The sequence below is a fragment of the Lepisma saccharinum genome, chromosome 16 (assembly GCF_977018435.1).
Source record: "Lepisma saccharinum chromosome 16, izLepSacc3.1, whole genome shotgun sequence".
Classification (NCBI taxonomy): Eukaryota; Metazoa; Arthropoda; class Insecta; order Zygentoma; family Lepismatidae; genus Lepisma; species Lepisma saccharinum.
Genome location: NC_139244.1, coordinates 50,678,053 through 50,696,606, shown reverse-complemented (window position 1 = coordinate 50,696,606; position 18,554 = coordinate 50,678,053). Strand labels below are relative to the sequence as shown.

At 37.1% G+C, this 18,554-nt stretch overlaps 1 protein-coding gene across 3 annotated transcripts in view; it reads right to left on the bottom strand.

The window, feature by feature from the left end:
- Positions 1 to 3,013: 3,013 nt before the first annotated feature.
- The window catches only part of LOC146000073 (guanine nucleotide exchange protein smcr8a-like), a 39,782-nt gene continuing 24,241 nt past the window's right edge, over positions 3,014 to 18,554 (bottom strand). For all 3 annotated transcript variants that reach the window (XM_083137401.1, XM_083137402.1, XM_083137403.1), the window contains exons 9-11: positions 12,620 to 12,806; positions 9,786 to 9,894; positions 3,014 to 3,416 (exon numbers count right to left, since the gene is read on the bottom strand). In XM_083137401.1, coding sequence (XP_082993527.1) covers positions 3,084 to 3,416; positions 9,786 to 9,894; positions 12,620 to 12,806 — 629 coding nt within the window. In that variant the 3' untranslated portion in view covers positions 3,014 to 3,083. The remainder of the gene's footprint in view (positions 3,417 to 9,785; positions 9,895 to 12,619; positions 12,807 to 18,554) is intronic.

Below are 18,554 nucleotides of genomic sequence, written 5' to 3'. Positions count from 1 at the left end.
TTTTAATTCCATTTCATGCTCAAAAAGGCTACCCGAAGTGGGACCTACAGTTGAAAGTGGGATCCGAACCACTAGGCAGTTGTGTCTCCACCAGGAATCGAACCTGGGACTCCGTGATTATAGGGGGTTAACGCGTTCATGGCTTTACAGTTTCGTGAATTCAAGGAAGCCAAGGTGAGAAAAATGTTAAGAAATATCTTCTACACGGAGCTAACTGTGTGTATGTATGTAAAACTTTCTAGCACATCCATTTTCCTACCTTCATTTTATCATCATTACGTTGAATTTTGCACCAGTGATTTTTCACTACGTTCTAGGTCACGTCACTTTGAGTCGTAAAGTATTGTCTGTAATTCAGTTTTAGTATAGTTTGTAGCCTCTCACCCAAAAATTTTTAAGGTGGGAGAAGGGAGGGGGGAAAATAGTGCGAGTTCAATTGAGAATACGAAAATAGAGCGGAATGATTATATTGCTACAATATCTTCAGGAAAGTAAAGCGTAAAATTGAATTCTGCCTCTGAGTGAGTCCATGATATTGTTTATGTTTGAAGGTAATATATTAAACATGACTATCAGCATAACCGAACGCATATAATGAGATGATTTATTAGTGTTACCAGACTAAAGGTGTGGAGTGCGGCCTGTTGCCTCGTTCATTACGGAATTCCACATGTAAAAATTGATCAGCTCTTATTGCTAGTAACCATTATAGGCTTAGACCAAATTCTGGCGTTTATATTTCAATTCACTTCCTCAACAAATCCTTTCTCGATTGACTAGATTTTAAGCGGAGCGTCATTCAGTTGTTTGTGAGTGTTCTTTTTGCAGAAGCAACAGCAGCTCGCTCGCACCCACAGTGCCCCGCCCACTCGACGAGACGCGTGGTCTGTGCAGTGCAGAACAATGACAGTGTTGCCTCTCTATTCGATCTTTGTATTCTCTTTTGCCTGCCACTACACACACATTTCAGACAATTCTTCCCATACAACAAATGGAAAAGCAATCAGGCAACTGTTAAATGGCTCTTTTCTAGATTTTCTATTAACACTTTCCACGGCCAAGATATGTTAACTTGGTTCTGTTTCGTATTCCCACAATTTAGCTTCGTGCGGTAGGGCTTTATATTGCAAGCTAAAAAAAACAACGTAGGCAGGTATTTTAACATTTTAATTTTCATCCGTTTCATGATTGTGTGAAAGAATATGGTGGAAAAATACACTACTTGAGACAATATCACTAATAATAATTGGCCGCCGCTGTGCCCGAGCGTGGTAAGCCGTCGGCTTTTGATCTCGCTGCCGAAATCCCCGGGTTCGAGTCCCGGCCTGGGTATGATTGTTTATGAGTGTTCCTTCATGAATTTTATCATACACTAATCCTCATCGTTGCGACTAGCCAAAAGTAAAGTAAAAAAAGAGAAATATATTAGTAATAATAAAAATATGAATCTAGCTCCCCATGGTTCCTTTATGACTGTCCTTTTATCAATTCCATCGAGTCATCATTCATCCTCATTGTTGCGATTAGCCAATAAATGGTAGAGAAGCTGCGAAAAATAAGATGTAAAATAATAACAGACTTTTCTCCACAGAAGGAAAAATAAATGCTCCAGAAAACATGCAATACAGGAAAAGAGTGTCCTGTAATGTGAGTCTGTAAACCAAATGTAAATCACGAATGAAGAAGTTACGTGAAGGTTTCGTCTTCCACGAAGCAATACAGGCTTGGATGGCGTAGTGGTAGCGTCGTCGCCTTGTAATCAAGGGGTCCCGGTGGAGGCACAAAGTGGTTCGGATCCCACTTTAAACTGTAGGTCCAGTCCCGATTAGTCATACTGTTCATTGTGGACTTAAAACACCAAATCAACAGCCAACCAACCAATACGGGGTTGGAAACACTACGGTTATAGGTTTGGAAACACTGCTCCTCTCGGGAACTACTCTACCAGGCGAAACTAGACGATATAAAATTCCGGGTTGCATAACCGTAAGGGAGGCGTTTCTTTCGAATTCCTCTGTACAACACACTTCTGTGAAGCCCAACCATGATGTGATGCAACACACTTGCGTGAACCCCAACTATGATATGGTACAATACACTTGTGTGATGCCCAACCATGATATGGTACAATACTTGTGTGAAGCCCAACTATGATGTCACAACACACTTGTGTGAGGCTAACTACAGCATCATGATCCATCACATTTGTGTGAAGCCTAACTGTGATGGTCCAAAACACAACTTCTGTGAAGGCCAGCTATTATGGTAAACATATTTGTGTGAAGCCTAACCAAGATGGTCCAAACAACTTTTGTAAACCCAACTATGATGGTACAACCCAACTGTGATGGTTCAACATTTGTGTGAAGCCCAATCATGATGCCACAACACACTTGTGTGAGCCCAATCATAATGTTACAATACACTTGTGTGAAGCCCAATCATGATATGGTAAAGTCACAAACACTTCTGGGTTGCAACAATCCCAGTAACTTTCAGTGTGATTGTTACAAACCAGAAGTGTCCATGACCGTACAACACACTTGTGTGAAGCCCAACTATAATGGTTCCACACACTTGTGTGAAGCCCAATCATGACACATGGTACTACACACTTGTGTGAAGCACAACTATGATCACATAACACACTTGTGTGAGGCTCAAATATCATGGTCCAACACATTTGTGTAAAGCTCAACTGTGATAGTTCCACACACAATTCTGCGAAGCCCAGCTATCATGGTAAAACACATCTGTGTCAAGTCCAACTCACTTGCATGAACCCAAATATGATGGTACAACACACTTGTGTGAATCCTAACTAGGACAGTTCAACACACTTGTGAGAAACTCAACAGCGATGGTATAGCATTTGTGTGAAGCCCAACCATGATGACACATTAAAAATCAATAATTATAATTATTTTCAGAGTTTTTTTTTGTATGTTAGTAAAGAATGCACAACAGTTGAAGGAACATTAAATAAATTTCAAAGTAGAAAATCACATATATTTACATGGTGTGTATTTCTTAAAATTAATATATGACAGAGCCTTATGCTGAGGCATTATCATCTTTTGCTCTTAAGAAACACTTGACACAAATTTTCTAAGGTACTTAATAATCTCAATATCACAGCCTTGGACCCCCAAGTCCCTCAACAATTCTGTCTGGTGTTTCAATATTTCACTTTCACCCATTATTTTTGAACTGGGATCTTCCCAAACCCTCTCACATTCAATGAAAAGAAAAACCTTTTCTTCCAGTTCCATCAGTATACTCTGAAGGAAAATGAGCATACTTTCACGAACAATGAAAAATTCATGGCAGCCTTTCTCCAATGGTGCTAAGACAGTTCCTGCATATGCTGGCCCAAATAACTGCTTGCTGTTTACGTCCAATATTGTAACATTATTCTGTAACAGAAAACAAATTACAGTTGATTAAATTTATGAAGTCAGCACACAACAAATAGTACTAGGAAATATTTAACTGCACAGTCTATTAATCTGTAACAATGAAAAAAAGAACGGTTGAAATTACTGAATATTTGATAATGACTGGGAATGAAGAAAAATTAAATGTCAAATATACAGTACAAAATATAAATTCGGAGTGTGCAAAATTTCAGTTTTTAAAATGACAACACAGTATTTGCATGGATAGGCACATATTGGATATGCCACTTCTAGAAAAATTTCAAGTCATGTATTGCTTGCGAATACTGATTGTGGTTATTTGAATATACACAAATATGTCCAACAAGGAAAAGAACACTCATACTACAGTGTCTCCCAAAACAGTATTTACACTCTTTGAATGTTAATAACAGAGAAATTATTAAAGATAACTTGACTGGACTTTTTGTATCTACAGTGAGTGTGTGTGTGAGCATGTGTAGGCATTCTGTTGTTTTTAGTTCCATCACAGCCCACCCAAGTGTTAGGCATTTGTGTATCCAAAGTGGCAGAGCTGAGCAATTTTTCTTTTGGGCAATGTAAGAAGTATCAAATAACCACCCAGATCTCTCAATTTAACACCGTTAGATTTCTACCTCTACAAAACTGAAGAACGATGTGTACCCCACAAAGCCATGATCACTGGATGACATGAAACATGGGATTGACAATACCTGTGCTTTCCCTCCTGTGGAAACCATGTTCGTTGATTTGTCGAACTGTTCTATAGCATTGCAGACAAAGTTTGCTGCCAACGAACATATATAACTTTAAGGTATGTGACATGCAAAACAGTTCATTCCTGTTATTAGTGTTCCATTATTAATGTTCAAAGACTGTAAACCCTAATTTGAGACACACTGTATGCATCTCAGGTTGAGAAATACCTAGTCTTACCATAAATACTGTCACAAAGTTTTAAGTAAATTGACACAAAATGCTGAGAGATATTTTAATATCCTAATAACATTACTCAAATGGATGAATGACTAATCAAAATCGCAAATCGTTATTCAAAATGGCCACCCTTAGCACGCACACATTCCGTAAGTCTTTGTGGCCACGCATCAATTGAATTACGTAACATACTGACTGGAAAATGAGAAACTGCTTTCAGAAGAGACCGCTTTAAACTTTCAATATTGGGATGTCTCTTCTTGCAAGCCATCTCCTGAAGCTTGGATCACAATTTGTAGTCCAAAGGGTATAGGTCCGGACTTGCAGAAGGCCAATCTGAAGTGGAAATGAAGTCTGGAACATTTGCTATGAGGGCATGCTCCATTTCTGTGAAAAAGGGGTCAAAACATCAGCCAAAGTGTACCAGAAGACAGTGCTTGCGAGACTAGTCACGAATCTCAACAACACCCTCTTCCATGGGCAGAACCGGAGCTTCCAGCAGGATTCAGCCCCAGCACATAAGGCCCGAACAACACAGCAGTGGCTCAAGGCAAATGTTCCAGACTTCATTTCCACTTCGGATTGGCCTTCTGCAAGTCCATACCTATACCTTTTGGACTACAAATTGTGGTCCAAGCTTCAGGAGATGGCTTGCAAGAAGAGACATCCCAATATTGAAAGTTTAAAGCGGTCTCTTCTGAAAGCAGTTGCTCATTTTCCAGTCGGTATGTTACGTAATTCAATTGATGCGTGGCCACAAAGACTTACGGAATGTGTGCGTGATAAGGGTGGCCATTTTGAATAACGATTTGCGATTTTGATTTGTCGTGCATCCCTTTCAGTAATGTTATTAGGATATTAAAATATCTCTCAGCATTTTGTGTCAATTTACTGAAAACTTTGTGACAGTATTTATGGTAAGACTATATACCATCTTTAATTCAGAGACTCTATAACATGATATTTTATGACTTTGTTTGTTTCTCTTTTTTTCTCATTTCACAATATTTGACTTTGTTTGATAAAGAAGGTCAGGTGTAAAAAAAATATTCTCCATTTCACTCATATAAATGGGCAAGCAGTGTCTGTCGGACACAGTGTGCAATTGATATGTAAAGAAGTCTACTGGAATATGTATTAACAAATGTTTAATAAAAAATAAAGTATTTAATAAGACATCACATAAAAATATTATTAACGCTAAAATAGAAAAAATGAAAAGTATGTGAACAAATAAAACTATTTTCTCACACTACCTTCCGGCCTAACATGTTTCATATACTATGCTGCAAAAAATACAACAACATGCCATTACAATGATGATGATGATGATGAATACAAGAATTATGGACATAACAATAATGATTAGGTTCAATAATATCATGTCACTTGCTCGTTTCCAATGCAATGGAACATAAAAATCTTGCATTAGAAGGGCAAAATTCATTTAAAATGATGCAGTGTCCGACAGACACTGCTTGATCAGACACTTTACAAAAATAGCTTGCTCACATAAGGGTTACATGGATCTGGAAAAAAAGGTTTCTGGACCAAAACCTAAAGCAGCATCTACTGTCCAAACAATAGTGTTTGGATTTGTCTTTTCTGTAATGAATGGGAATGAGGTATTGGATTTAGTTTTAGCTGTAATAATTGTATTCTAATTGTGGTTTTAGATTTAACTCTGCACCTTCAGTACATTAATTGTTTACATTATAAGTATGAATGCCTCTCAATAAAGACGATATTGATATTATTATTATTATTACATTTAAATTGATACAGAAAAAAGATTCCTGGACCGTATTTAAATTCATCTGGAAAAAATGTTCCTGGACCGAAATGAAATACTTTAAACGTAAAAAGTTTCTTTATGGTCTAGAACCTATTTGCACTTGCTGATGGGAACTGAATTTATTTAAAATTCCTGGACCTCTAACCCCCCCCCCCCCCCCAACCCTGGGATTGTTAAAGATCAGGAACCCATACATTCTAATGAGTTCTATTGAGTCCCGTAACAGGACTGAATATTTTTTTTCCTTGCCCAATTTAATTTTGGTGCACATTACTTATTGTTTCATTTCAATACAGAACGTAGACCCTATTTAAACTGATCCGGAAAAAAGGTTCCTGGACTATATTTAAATTGATCTGGAAAAAAAATATTTCTGGACCGAATTGAAATACTTTACAGATAAAAAGGTTCTTTACGGTCCAGAACACATTACGCTTACTGATTTCCTTTCCTGGACCGGAATTTAAACCTTAAAGGATGGGCCGTGACACGGGTGTCACAGAAGGTATTTCGTTTCCGAACGGCTTGTGACACCGGTGTCACAAGCAGCTTTTTCTCCTAGTATGTTACTTTTTTTTTTAACATACTGTAACTTGGATAATGATCGGATATACATGTTTTGAGATGTGCACGAGTCTAGAGGTATGTAATTAACAATTAGTAAAGTTTAATTTCATTGTCACTATTCCGGGAGGTGGGGGGGGGGTGATGTTCGAAAAATTGTTTTGTTTTATTCATTGGTTTCTAAAACATCGCTTATTTCTCAATTTTTGTGTTTCAAAACATACTTTTGGCATTAGAAGTATGGCCTTCCGACATTCCTGGTGCCGAAAACACAGCCTGGTGCCAAAAACACAGGTCGAGGCAGCCGGAGGAGGGAAGGGGGAGGTGGAAGGGAAAGAAAGTCAGAAGCCTCCAGCTGACAACAAAGGGTTGAAAAACAGCTGACTGCTCTTTGCTGTTTCACAAAACTACACTGTAGGATTACAAAGGAAGTATTGTTGAATTATTTGCCTTCTTTCTGTTGGTCATGATATTTTTAGCCCCTTGTTTACTTAGGTAAGTTGCCACGGAGGGTATGACAGACTAACATAGCAGGTTGGATGAATTGAAATTATTCGAGTTTGAACTTTCATTCAGTGTGTGTATTCCCCAGCTTGTGGTGTGTGACCAGCAGTGAGCTGTGGCATTGAGACTTTTTTCTCCTCCAACAAGAGTAAAGGGCGTATAAGATGACAAGAAGACCAGGCTTGTCACTGAGTGAAATTGACAATGAGTTATTAGGTATGGATTAGGAAGGGGGAGACGAAGACATCGCCCACCTGATGACTTTGGGGAGTGACTCCAGTGAGGACGAGGTGACTCAGGGTGGATCTTCAGACAACGAAAGTGACTCGACCTGGTAAAAACCAACTGGATGGCACCAACAGTTTACTCCCCTACCATTTACAGGTAACCATGGTGCGACTGCCCCCATGGATGCAAATTCATCTCCTCTTGACTTCTTCTGACTACTGTTCACAGATGCACTTTTCTGTCTACTAGTTGTGGAACCCCAAAGATACTACGACCAGCATGTTGCGAAACATGTGTCAACAAGACAAGCGACTCCTTTTACGATCCACGACTTCAACTTCCTTCCCATTCTTCTGGCAATGGGGCATCACAGAGTAGACAGAATCAAAGACTATTGGGCATGTGAGAAACTGTTTTCAATTCCCTGGTACAGACAAGCTATCTGCAGATACCGATTTTTACATATCTTCAGGTTTTTTTTTCATTTCAAGGACAATTCCCAGCACCGAAACCCAAATCTACAATAGATTGTGGAAGATCAGACATTTATTTAATGGAAACAATGACCAATACAGCAGACACTTTGCTCCTACCAAACATATATCTGTCGATAAGGTCATGGTTCTATTCAAAGGTAGAGTGATCTTCAAACAGTATAAGCACAAAAAAGGTTTGGAATGTAGATATTACAAATCAGTGACATATAGGCATATACTTACAACATGACAACATACCTGGGAAAAAACAGTGAGCCAGCCACACAGACAAGGACAGCGACACATCAGCTAGTAGCTGACTTGACACAGAAGGTGAGAAACGTTGGCCATAAATTGTTTATGGACAACTATTTCCCATCACCTGCATTGTACGACAAACTAGCGACTCTTGGAATCCAGAGCTGTGGTACTGTGAATCCAAGTCAACAAGGTATGTCCCCCTCTTCACATGAAAGCATTTACATCTCTCAAAAGGAGATATTTGTTTCTTTTGCGTGTGGAGGTTTCACAGTGACCTGTTGGAAGGACAAGAAGTTTACATTCTGACAAACATGCACCCACCACCAGTAGATGGAAATTTCAATTGTCGACTATAACAAGTCCATGGTGTATGTTGACAAACAGACCAAATAAGGAATGCACTTCCAGCACAGACTGACTCGGAAATAGATGACCAAACTTTCTATGCATTTACTTAACAAGACAGTTCTGAATGCGTACCTAAAATATCGACTCTACCATAATTACATGACACACTGGGACTGTGACACACTGGGACTTCAGACTTCAGCTTATAAGCCTCCTCTTGGAGGAGGGGAAGGGGGGCATCTCTGCCAGGACCTCTCAAGATACCCCACGTCCATCAATAACATCCAGGCAGACCCTACACATGCATGTGGAGGCAAAGGGGGAAAAGTTGCAAGTTTTGTGCAGAGGAGGGCAAAGAGAAGAAAACAAATTTCCAGTGCCCAGAATGCAATGTTCCTCTCTGCACCTTATGCTTCCAAAAGCACATGCCCGGTAGGAGGTACATGGCAGCCAGGTGGGGTCAAGGTAAGATAACAAATTATTTTGTGGAGCTTCGAATTTCTTTGCTCTATATTGAAACATATTCTCTTTCCCCGAAAGTATTACAAATAAGTGCGTAAATTTTTCTATGTCAATGGCAAACATACCAGGCATTATGTGGGTACCTTTTGGAAATTCACGTCCTGGCATAGCCTGCGTGGAGGTCCGATGAATTTCAAATTTTGTGTAAAAAAAAATTACCTTTATCTTTACCTTTTTCTTTTCTTCTTCTAACTGATTACGAAATCTTTTTTTTTTTTTCAATCACGATTTTAGCCCAAAGTAAACTGAACAAAACGAATTATCATTTGTACCTCTAACGTTCTTAGTTCCAAAAATATAAAATTTCATTTAGAAGCATGCAGAATTTCAAATTTCCTGCTGAAAACATGCTTGGCGTTAGTGCAAATACCTGTAAACAGTCTTGGCATCTAAGGGTTAAAATTCCTGGATCTCTAACAACCCTGGTGTGTGCTCACATGGTGCATGCTAACTAATCAAATGAACATTTAAAGCAGCAGACAGGCATTTATTGAATCTTCTGAACTTGAACACAGATATCCGTCTACTTTGTTGAACATTATTTCCTTGCATCAGCCTGACACCAGAATACACCTGCAGTACACCTAGAGTCAAAATGTGCAGTAAACTGAGGCTACTGATTCATTAGTGAATGAGAATTACATAAATTTGTTTAGGTTTGGCTGAAATGTTTACAGATAATTTTACTTTTATCTAAAAATATACACCTCAAATAAAAACAAAATTTCATACCTTGTCTTGAGTGCTGAGCATGTCATGAACTGAGAGCCTTTCGGGAACACACAATCCAATTACCTTATATGTTTCAATGTGAGTTGAAATCAGAATGCCTTTATGCCATCTAAAATGTATATGAACATAAATTACTCGTAAATAATTATTATAGTAGACACACAATTTCCTTTGTTTTCAAAATAAAATGTTAAATGCAAATTATTCACCTAAAACCATACGAAATGATAGTAGTTATTCATGCCAATAGATTTGATTGCCATGGTTTCAGTTATCCTTGGTTTCAGCAACTGTCAACAATTAATTCAACAATGTATTGTTCTTGTATAAACAATATTTTTCACTGTTCAGTATAATAATATATTTAATAATCGGTTCATGCAGGAAAGGAACAGAATAATTGGTTCTCTATCACTCGATTATTATTATTATTATTATTATTATTATTATTATTATAATAGACGTAATAGGCATATCAGTATATCTGTAAAATAACTAAAAATTTCCAATATATCCACCAAAAGCTTGTAACTTAGTGTAAAATTCTGCCATTTTGCTAGTATTTTTTATGGATTTAAAGGAACAATTAGTATATACTAGTTTTGTACAGTGTCTAAATACACAGTTTGTTTTTCATGACAAAACCCACTGTGATCACCTGGGTACTTAATTAATTAAAGAATTAAAAAAAAGGAATATTTGTATCAGATTGGTGAACTATTGGTTATTAGGATTGGTTATATCCATCTCTAGTTTAAAGTTGGTATAGCCTTACTCCATCTAATTTATAAAATGAACTTCATGACAAGTACGTATGCAAGTAAACGTGTGTAATTTACGTGTAGGGTTTGTTACAGTGGGTCTGAGTATTTGTGACAGGTCTTGGAATGTATCATCTTGGAAAAAAGGGGTACTACTTTAACTGGATGTTCAGTAAGAGACTAAACCAAAACATGCTTTCCTTGTAAAGATCATATCTATGTAAGGAATGAAACAGAAATAACAGTTTTAATAAACATTCTGCACTTTTGTCAGTCTGAAACTTTTACTTTTCAGCATGCACACAAATGGGAGAAAATATTTACACATAATAATTCTATTTCAGGATGAAATATTCTTAATATAGGATGAACAAAGGGTTTATCATATTGTCTATTTCAGTTTTCAAGAGAGAAGTTATTAGCTGATACACTGGTAAAAAAAAATAGGGGAGCAAGTCAGAAACTGCATACGCGACCCAGAAAACTGTGAAACTATGATTTTTTTGGCCTTGATAACCCTGGCTGTAACATTCCACACTGGAGTGTAGGCACAGCAGCATCAGGAGGTATGACTCAGGAACAGTGATAAGACGTGAAATGAAGCAGCCACACTGACATCCCAGAAGTGTGATATTGACTGAGAGAGTGTATGTGGGGTTGTGTAGTGGAGTACTCAATATGAACAATGCTGCCACAGAGCGATTTAAAATAATCTATCACATGGAGAGCCATTGGAAGGATGGAAGAAGAACAGATGCAAAGGCTGAGAGTATCAACCCAAACCATGTGCAACTGACTACAGCAAGGTGCCCCCTACGCACAATATCTTCGGACCAGTTGAAACTGGACCCCGGAGCACCGTGATTGGGGGCATGCCGAGTGGAGTCCAGTTCTCTTGACAGAGAGTTGCTCTTTAGTCTGCAGTTAGACTTTGATTTGATTGATTTACTTTACTTCGCTTCTTGTGCCACTTGTGGCTAATTTGCGAAGATGGGGATGAGTGATGATATGATGAAATTAATGAATAGACATCACAAACGTCCATGCTTAAGCCAGGATTCAAACCCGGAACCCCTGGCGTTGCAGCATGATGTGCTAACCACTCCCCCACGGGGGCCGGCTGCAGACAATAGGCGCATGCTGATCTGGAGGGAACGTGGCACTCATCATTGTCCAGCTGATATGCATGAAGTATCCCAGTATGGCATCGGTGGAATTATGATGTGGGCAGGAATTGCCAATGACTGATATACTGACTGCCATGTCATCTGGAATGGTACCTTGACAGTCCAGCGGTATCGAGGCAAGATAGTTAGGCTTTATGTTCCACCTCTGGCTGCAGAAATCGGTGAATCATTCATTTTTATGGATGATAATGTTTGCCCTCATCGAGCACAGATAGTAAATGACATGCTTCAGGATGAGGGCATCGAGAGGATGTTAGGCCTGCACATTCCCCAGACCTTAATTCAATAGAGCATGTCTCGGACTCCTCGGGAAGATGCATACCACCTAGACCGCGTTCTCCTGCAACTTTTTAACAGTTGGAAATGGATGTCCTCGACGAATGGCAAAGGTTCCCCCCAGAATTTATCGATAATCTTTTTCATTCCATGCCAAACAGGTGTACAGCAGTGTTAGCATTTCATGAAGATCACACACTTTACTAGAGGTCGGTTTCTGTGGTCAACATCACTGTTTGAATCAACTTATTGCACTGTTGTATACTCACCTGCAGTGTGTCCTATCATGTGTCACTTGTATAAACACCCTCTTGGGTTCTGCCTTAGCCATAACTGTTCGTAATGTAACCGTATCTGTCGAGGGAAAGCCAAACACATGCAAAGAAATCAGGAAACAGAAGCAACTACTATTACATCTCGTCTTTCAAGTAATGGTCTGGTCGCAGAGTGCTTAAGTAATCATATCTGTTGAGGGAAAGCCAAACACATGCAAATAAATCACTGTTGCACAAATTTCTGGGTCAGTTTTGCTCCATCTGTCTTGATTCCTTAATTATTTTGACCAGTGTAGTTCATATCAGTAGTTCTTTGTTTTGAAAATTGCACTTACCTTAAAAACTTTACTGGCTCTTGCAAATGATTCGGCACTACAGGAATAAGACATGATATAATCTTTGACACTTTCCTCTTTCTGGAATCTGGGCCACACAACACCACAGTTCTGCCAATCAATAGTGAATATATTATATGATGAGCTATGTTTGGAAATGATTTCAGAAATTTGTGAAGTCTGTATCCTGTAAATAAAAATCAAATATTATTTCTCTATTAACAAAATAAGTTCAAGACAGGCAAACTGAACCTTGGTGATTTCATATCAAATCCAACAGGTGTTGACCCTGAACTCTATGACTTCTTGTATCTGTTACATGGATGGGAAGAGACTGTTTGCTCTAGGCTTGATGCTAATTTAAATTTTTTCTAGCTCAATGGATATACAGTTGGGACTGCATTATACATAAATCAGTCCTGTGTAATTCTTATTTATACGTAAATTACTGTAGGTTCCAGCAAAAATATAATTTTAAAACATGTTAAACGATATTTGTATTTAATGCATCTATACATAATTTGGTGTTATACATACTAACTTTTATAAAATTCAGTTGATTTGTACATAACAAAGCCACAACGATGTCACAGACGTGACAGTTTTCAATTGCTACTGGTGGACCATGGACAACGGAAAGAGGAAAAGTCACATGCTTGAGCAGAAAGTAAAAATCATGCAGGAAGTGAATGCTAATCCACATACAATTAAAATGAAATAGCTGCAGATTTAGGCATAGCTTATACCACACTTTGCACAGTCATTAGTAAAATAAACCCTATTTTAGACGATTATTTTAAAATTGGGTAGTAAAACTACAAGACTATAGTGTCTACTGTAGTACTTCAGTATCAAAGTGTTCGCTAATAAAGTGGCAAATGTAGTGTATTTAAGAATCAAACTTTTAGACTCATTAAGAGAAGATATCATAACAGATATTTATGACAGAAATAACCTGTATTACGTGTCAAAATAAAAGTAGATACAATTACAGTATTTTAAGAATGGTATGACATAGTATCTAAATCTGATTTGTAAGTAATTCCCAGTTACACTAATTATTTTCTCTTTTCCTTGACAAATGTATAACTTAGGTTTAACAGTAGATCCTATCTGCACAAAACCTCTTTCAAGAGTTTTGAATAGAAATCAATTTAGTATTAATGAATTTTCCAAAATAATAATAATAATAATAATAATAATAATAATAAAAAAGTTCACTTCCACCTCCGGTTGTTGTTGTAGGTTTCCACGTCTGGGTTACACTACTCATACATAGCTCCCCAATTTCCTCACAATGGTGGGTGGCCACCAGTCCCATACAAAGGCCGAAATCTCAGGAGAAAAGTTGTTACGCTTCCCCAGGAGACTTGTACTTGCTCATCCCATGGCTGGAGCCAAAAGGATGATGCTTTAGACCGCATGGCCACAGTTCAGGACTTTTAAAATAAATCCATGCATATACAGTGCCTTTCATGGTTGAGTCACCTGCGTAGCAGCGGCCAGCTTGCTGGGCAGGTTGAAGCACGTCTGCCAACATTTAGATCCACAGCTGTACGCTGACATTGGCACTGGGCGCGCCAGTGCTTCATTATCCAGATAGCTGGTGTCCAGTTTGCACATCTCTGTGAAGTATTAAGGTGTTTACAAGTGTTTGAGATTGTTTTGTTTTACTTTACGTATTAGATACTGGTGCTTTTCTGCAGTCTAATAATGCCATGCTATCTGTACAATTTAAAACAACAAATTTTTATGTACTCTTAAGTCATTATGAATTCTTGTAGGGAAGGAAGTTATAAGGCATTTCACAGCAGCATTCCCAGAGACAGTGTTCTAAAACTTGTGAACAAATTTAGGGAAACAGGGGTTGCCATTGATAAGAAGCGAAGGGTGAAACAACGTGTGTTTACTGAGGAGAAAGTAGACGATGTTAGAGCATGATTGGAACATAATCCTAAAAAAATCCACCGGCACCTTGCACACAAAACAGACATTTTTAAGTCATCTGTGTGGCAAGCTCCCAAGATTTTAAACCTGAAGCCATACATTAGAACAATTGAAAGAAAATATCAGGAGATAAATTGAAGCAATTTTGGAAGAGAAACTGATACGAGTTAGTGAAAATTTGCTAAATGAGAACATTTCCAACACATCTTGTAACATACATGCTTATTCTAATTGTAACTGTCCATGTAATTGTACGATCTTATTTCATTACATTGCTAGTGTTTCCAGTTACACGGATGTTGCATCAAGTTTGCTGGTAGACAAACTCTCGCTGCCAGGTGCGCTTGCTGCCGCTGCGTGGATGATTTGACCGTGAAAGGCACTGTATAATCAAGTGTTATTTGTAGGAGGATGAGATAGACTGTCTCCATTTAGATAATATTTCAATGTCTCTAGTTACAAATGACCAAAACATTATTTTGAAGCAAAAATGTGTTTTTCTAACTTCTGTAATAATTGTAACAGGTTAATAGAAATATAATTCGTAACCGCTCACCAAAAAGGGTTGAAGTCTGAGAGGTCACGAGTTAACAGCTGACTGATTTGTTATAAAAAAATCCATACGAAATAAATATTAATTAGTTAATTAACTTAATTCAAAATATCACATGTCATTGGTTGTCAAGCATATCTTTAAAAACATACTTTTAGCAATATATTTACGTGCATAGTAAATTCATCTTCCAAACAAACACAAAAAACTCACTCATAAATCACAACTTTTAAAAAGAAATAGTAAAATTTGCATTAAAAATAATACATAAAATAAGATAAATTCTCTCTCTCTCTCTCTCTCTTCATGTTGCATTACAAGCTTGTGTGAACAAATTTTTCATTAATCACAAGTAAGCATACACATGTAATATTAAATTATAAAATCATAATCTGTACTTAGTTTCTGCCATTGTCATGGTAATCTTTCCATTACTATATTGATTTTCATTTTTATTGCAATTTACTATGCCAATGTCAATCTGAGTGATTTCAAAAATTTATGTGACTGAGGTACATGTCTAGACAATACATTTAAATTTCTGTGATATTAGTAAATTTTACGTAAACATACCCATACTTATTTCCCACATCCTGAGGGCTTCATAGTAAGCATATACATCTCATGTTCGCCGCAGTGGATTAATCATAAGTAGATCCACTGAGTATAAAACGGGAACACAACAAGGTCATTCCACGTCAATTCATCCAGGCCATGTCACCCACCATCCCCGATTTTGATGAAATTTGGTATGCTTATAGAACTTTTGATGCTGATTACAAAAATGAGAACTTTTTTAAAAATTGGTCAAAGGGTTCAGAAGTTACGCGCTTTTTAAGATCTCCGTGTACGCCACATGCGGCTCCACTTTGAATGTTATAAACGATTGTATCTTCCCTCGGGTTTGCCGTAGAAACTTCAAGTTTGTTTTCTTTTGTTCAGAATAGTATAAGCTTTCATTTAAATAACGTGTCAGATGAATGCATCAATAAACATGTATTTTTATATATAGTTTTATGTATTTTTTTAGAAAAATAAATGACTAACTTCAAGAGCGAATTTCATGCAATGCCCCCCCCTTCAATTTCCCTCCAATTTTATATGTAGGTAGCTCAGAGTATGTACTAATGCCTGATGAAAAAATTGGAATGGGCGGTTCAGAGACAGGGTGATTAAAAAATCATTTGCATAAAATGACATTAAAAGTAAATCTTCTTAAAAATTAGCACAAAACCTGAAGTACAATATGTTTCAAGCTACAATATTCAAAATTTATGTTCACTATGTGTGAATGTAAGCATAGGCGTAACCTGGCGGGGGCAAAGGGAAATATTTGCCACTACCGAATTTATATATTAATTAAAATTTACAAGTTAAATATATTTTGTGATCCTCCTGGCACTTGAGGAACAAACGAATAAAGAGTAATAATTGTGGTTTTTCAAATGTATTTATCAAATAATCCTGGACACTATTTTTATGCGATGGAAAACTTTGTGATTATCTCAACCCGAAGATAGTCTCCAAGTGACACCCATTAAGATAGTACCTAAAAATTGTACTCTATGCATTGCAAAAATTTCATGTACTATAAATTGTGCCGTTCACATTTTACATGGATATTTTGACCATTCCAAGCACACTAAAGTATTTGACTTATCAATAAGTACATATGTCTATACATTTGTATTGTTAATGTCCACTGGACACAGAATATTTTGTGGCCAGTAGTAGGAAGTTGATGGATCAAGTGGATGCGAGAATTTAATAGCTGCATCTCCATTTTCACGTGGACTTTTGAAGCAATCCCACAAACAAGTTTGAGTCACGCACACACATGCTACTACATAACTGTTTACAGTTGGAATTCGGAAAGCCACTTCTTCACAAAAGTCAAACCATACAGTTATACAAAACATATTACATCAGCACATATTATTTTGCTCTGACTGTTAAACAACTAGTGTTTCGAAGTAAATAGTTACAAAGTTACAAGTACAGTTACTTTTTATTTAGGAATTCTAACTGTAACTAGCTACTCTTAAAAGTAAGTACCTGTAATGTTAACAACGGTAACAGAGTTACTTTTTGCAGTAGGGAAATAGCTAAATTGGACAATTCTGTTCAAGACTATAAAAATAAAATATGTACCTTCTCCGGATGCTACGTGAAAGGATTTTCTTGGAATTGCTGGCAAAGAAGCTATGCTTTGTTGCATGCTAAATTTAGAACATCCACGCTTTACTGTAATTCATTTCTAATTGCATGTGAAAGCTCCATTGTTTTTGGTAGACTGCTGTGTTCGTTTGGAATGTTGTTGTCCAGCTAGGAAAAAGTCATTGTCGAGGGAGTGGGTCTTTGGATCTTGTTGAACTTGGAATGGGGGAGAAAGAAATAGGTGCAAGTGGAATCAATGACACCATATTCAAAACACCATGGTCAGCATACAAATGATTTTTTAATTATAATCGTTCAAGCAAAGCTGACTGTGTTTTCCATCATTTATTACCAGTAATAATGTAAATATATGAATACATATTATGTACTAGAAACATAAGTAAAACACGGAAGTCTTCATGATCATTGATTTTGTGTAGGGATGTGACGAAGCTGAAAATTTACCGATGCCGATGTACTCACCGCTAATTTTTGGAACAGATACCGATTCCGATATTTAACCGATTCCGATACATAAGATTATTAAACAGAAATGAGATGTTATTTTCTGCATGACAAAAATAAATTTGCTATGTACATTTCTATTGCATATCATATATATTCTCAAGAGATGTGAATGTACATTTGCATCTATGTACAAAAGGTTATGTGAACCTAGAGATTTAACATTAGTACACAAGCAGTTCTTTGAAATGCAAAACGAATTCCTGTTCTGCCAGATTCAACTTCAGAAATACGAGATTTGGAAGCACTTCTGGAAGTAACCTACTTCTTCTCTTATCGCAAATCTGTTCAGCAACACTGAACACTCAATACTGATGCAGCAGGTATGCTCAAGTATTTTCTCAGCACTTACTTCAGGTTTAAATACTCATTTTTGAATTTCCAATACAACAGCAATGTACTGTTTTATTTCCGATTTATAGTTAGGTTGATCCTCTGAATGAAAGTTTGCAATAACTTTATTACAAAAACTCTACAATAATGACAAATCATAACCAAATTTTCAATAAATCTTACAAAACTAGAATATAAAACTTATTAGAAGGTAAAAGTCTAGTATAATCTGTACCAGTTTAAATATCGGATTTTTGCCGATTCCGATACCGATGCCGATATGTCAATTTCTGCCGATTTTCATACATCTGTAATCGGCTTCGGGACATCCATAATTTTGTGTAACTTTTACACAAATCAATGATCATTAACAGTACGTTACTGTTACAGCAACTGTAAAAGAAACCCAGTTACTTGTAA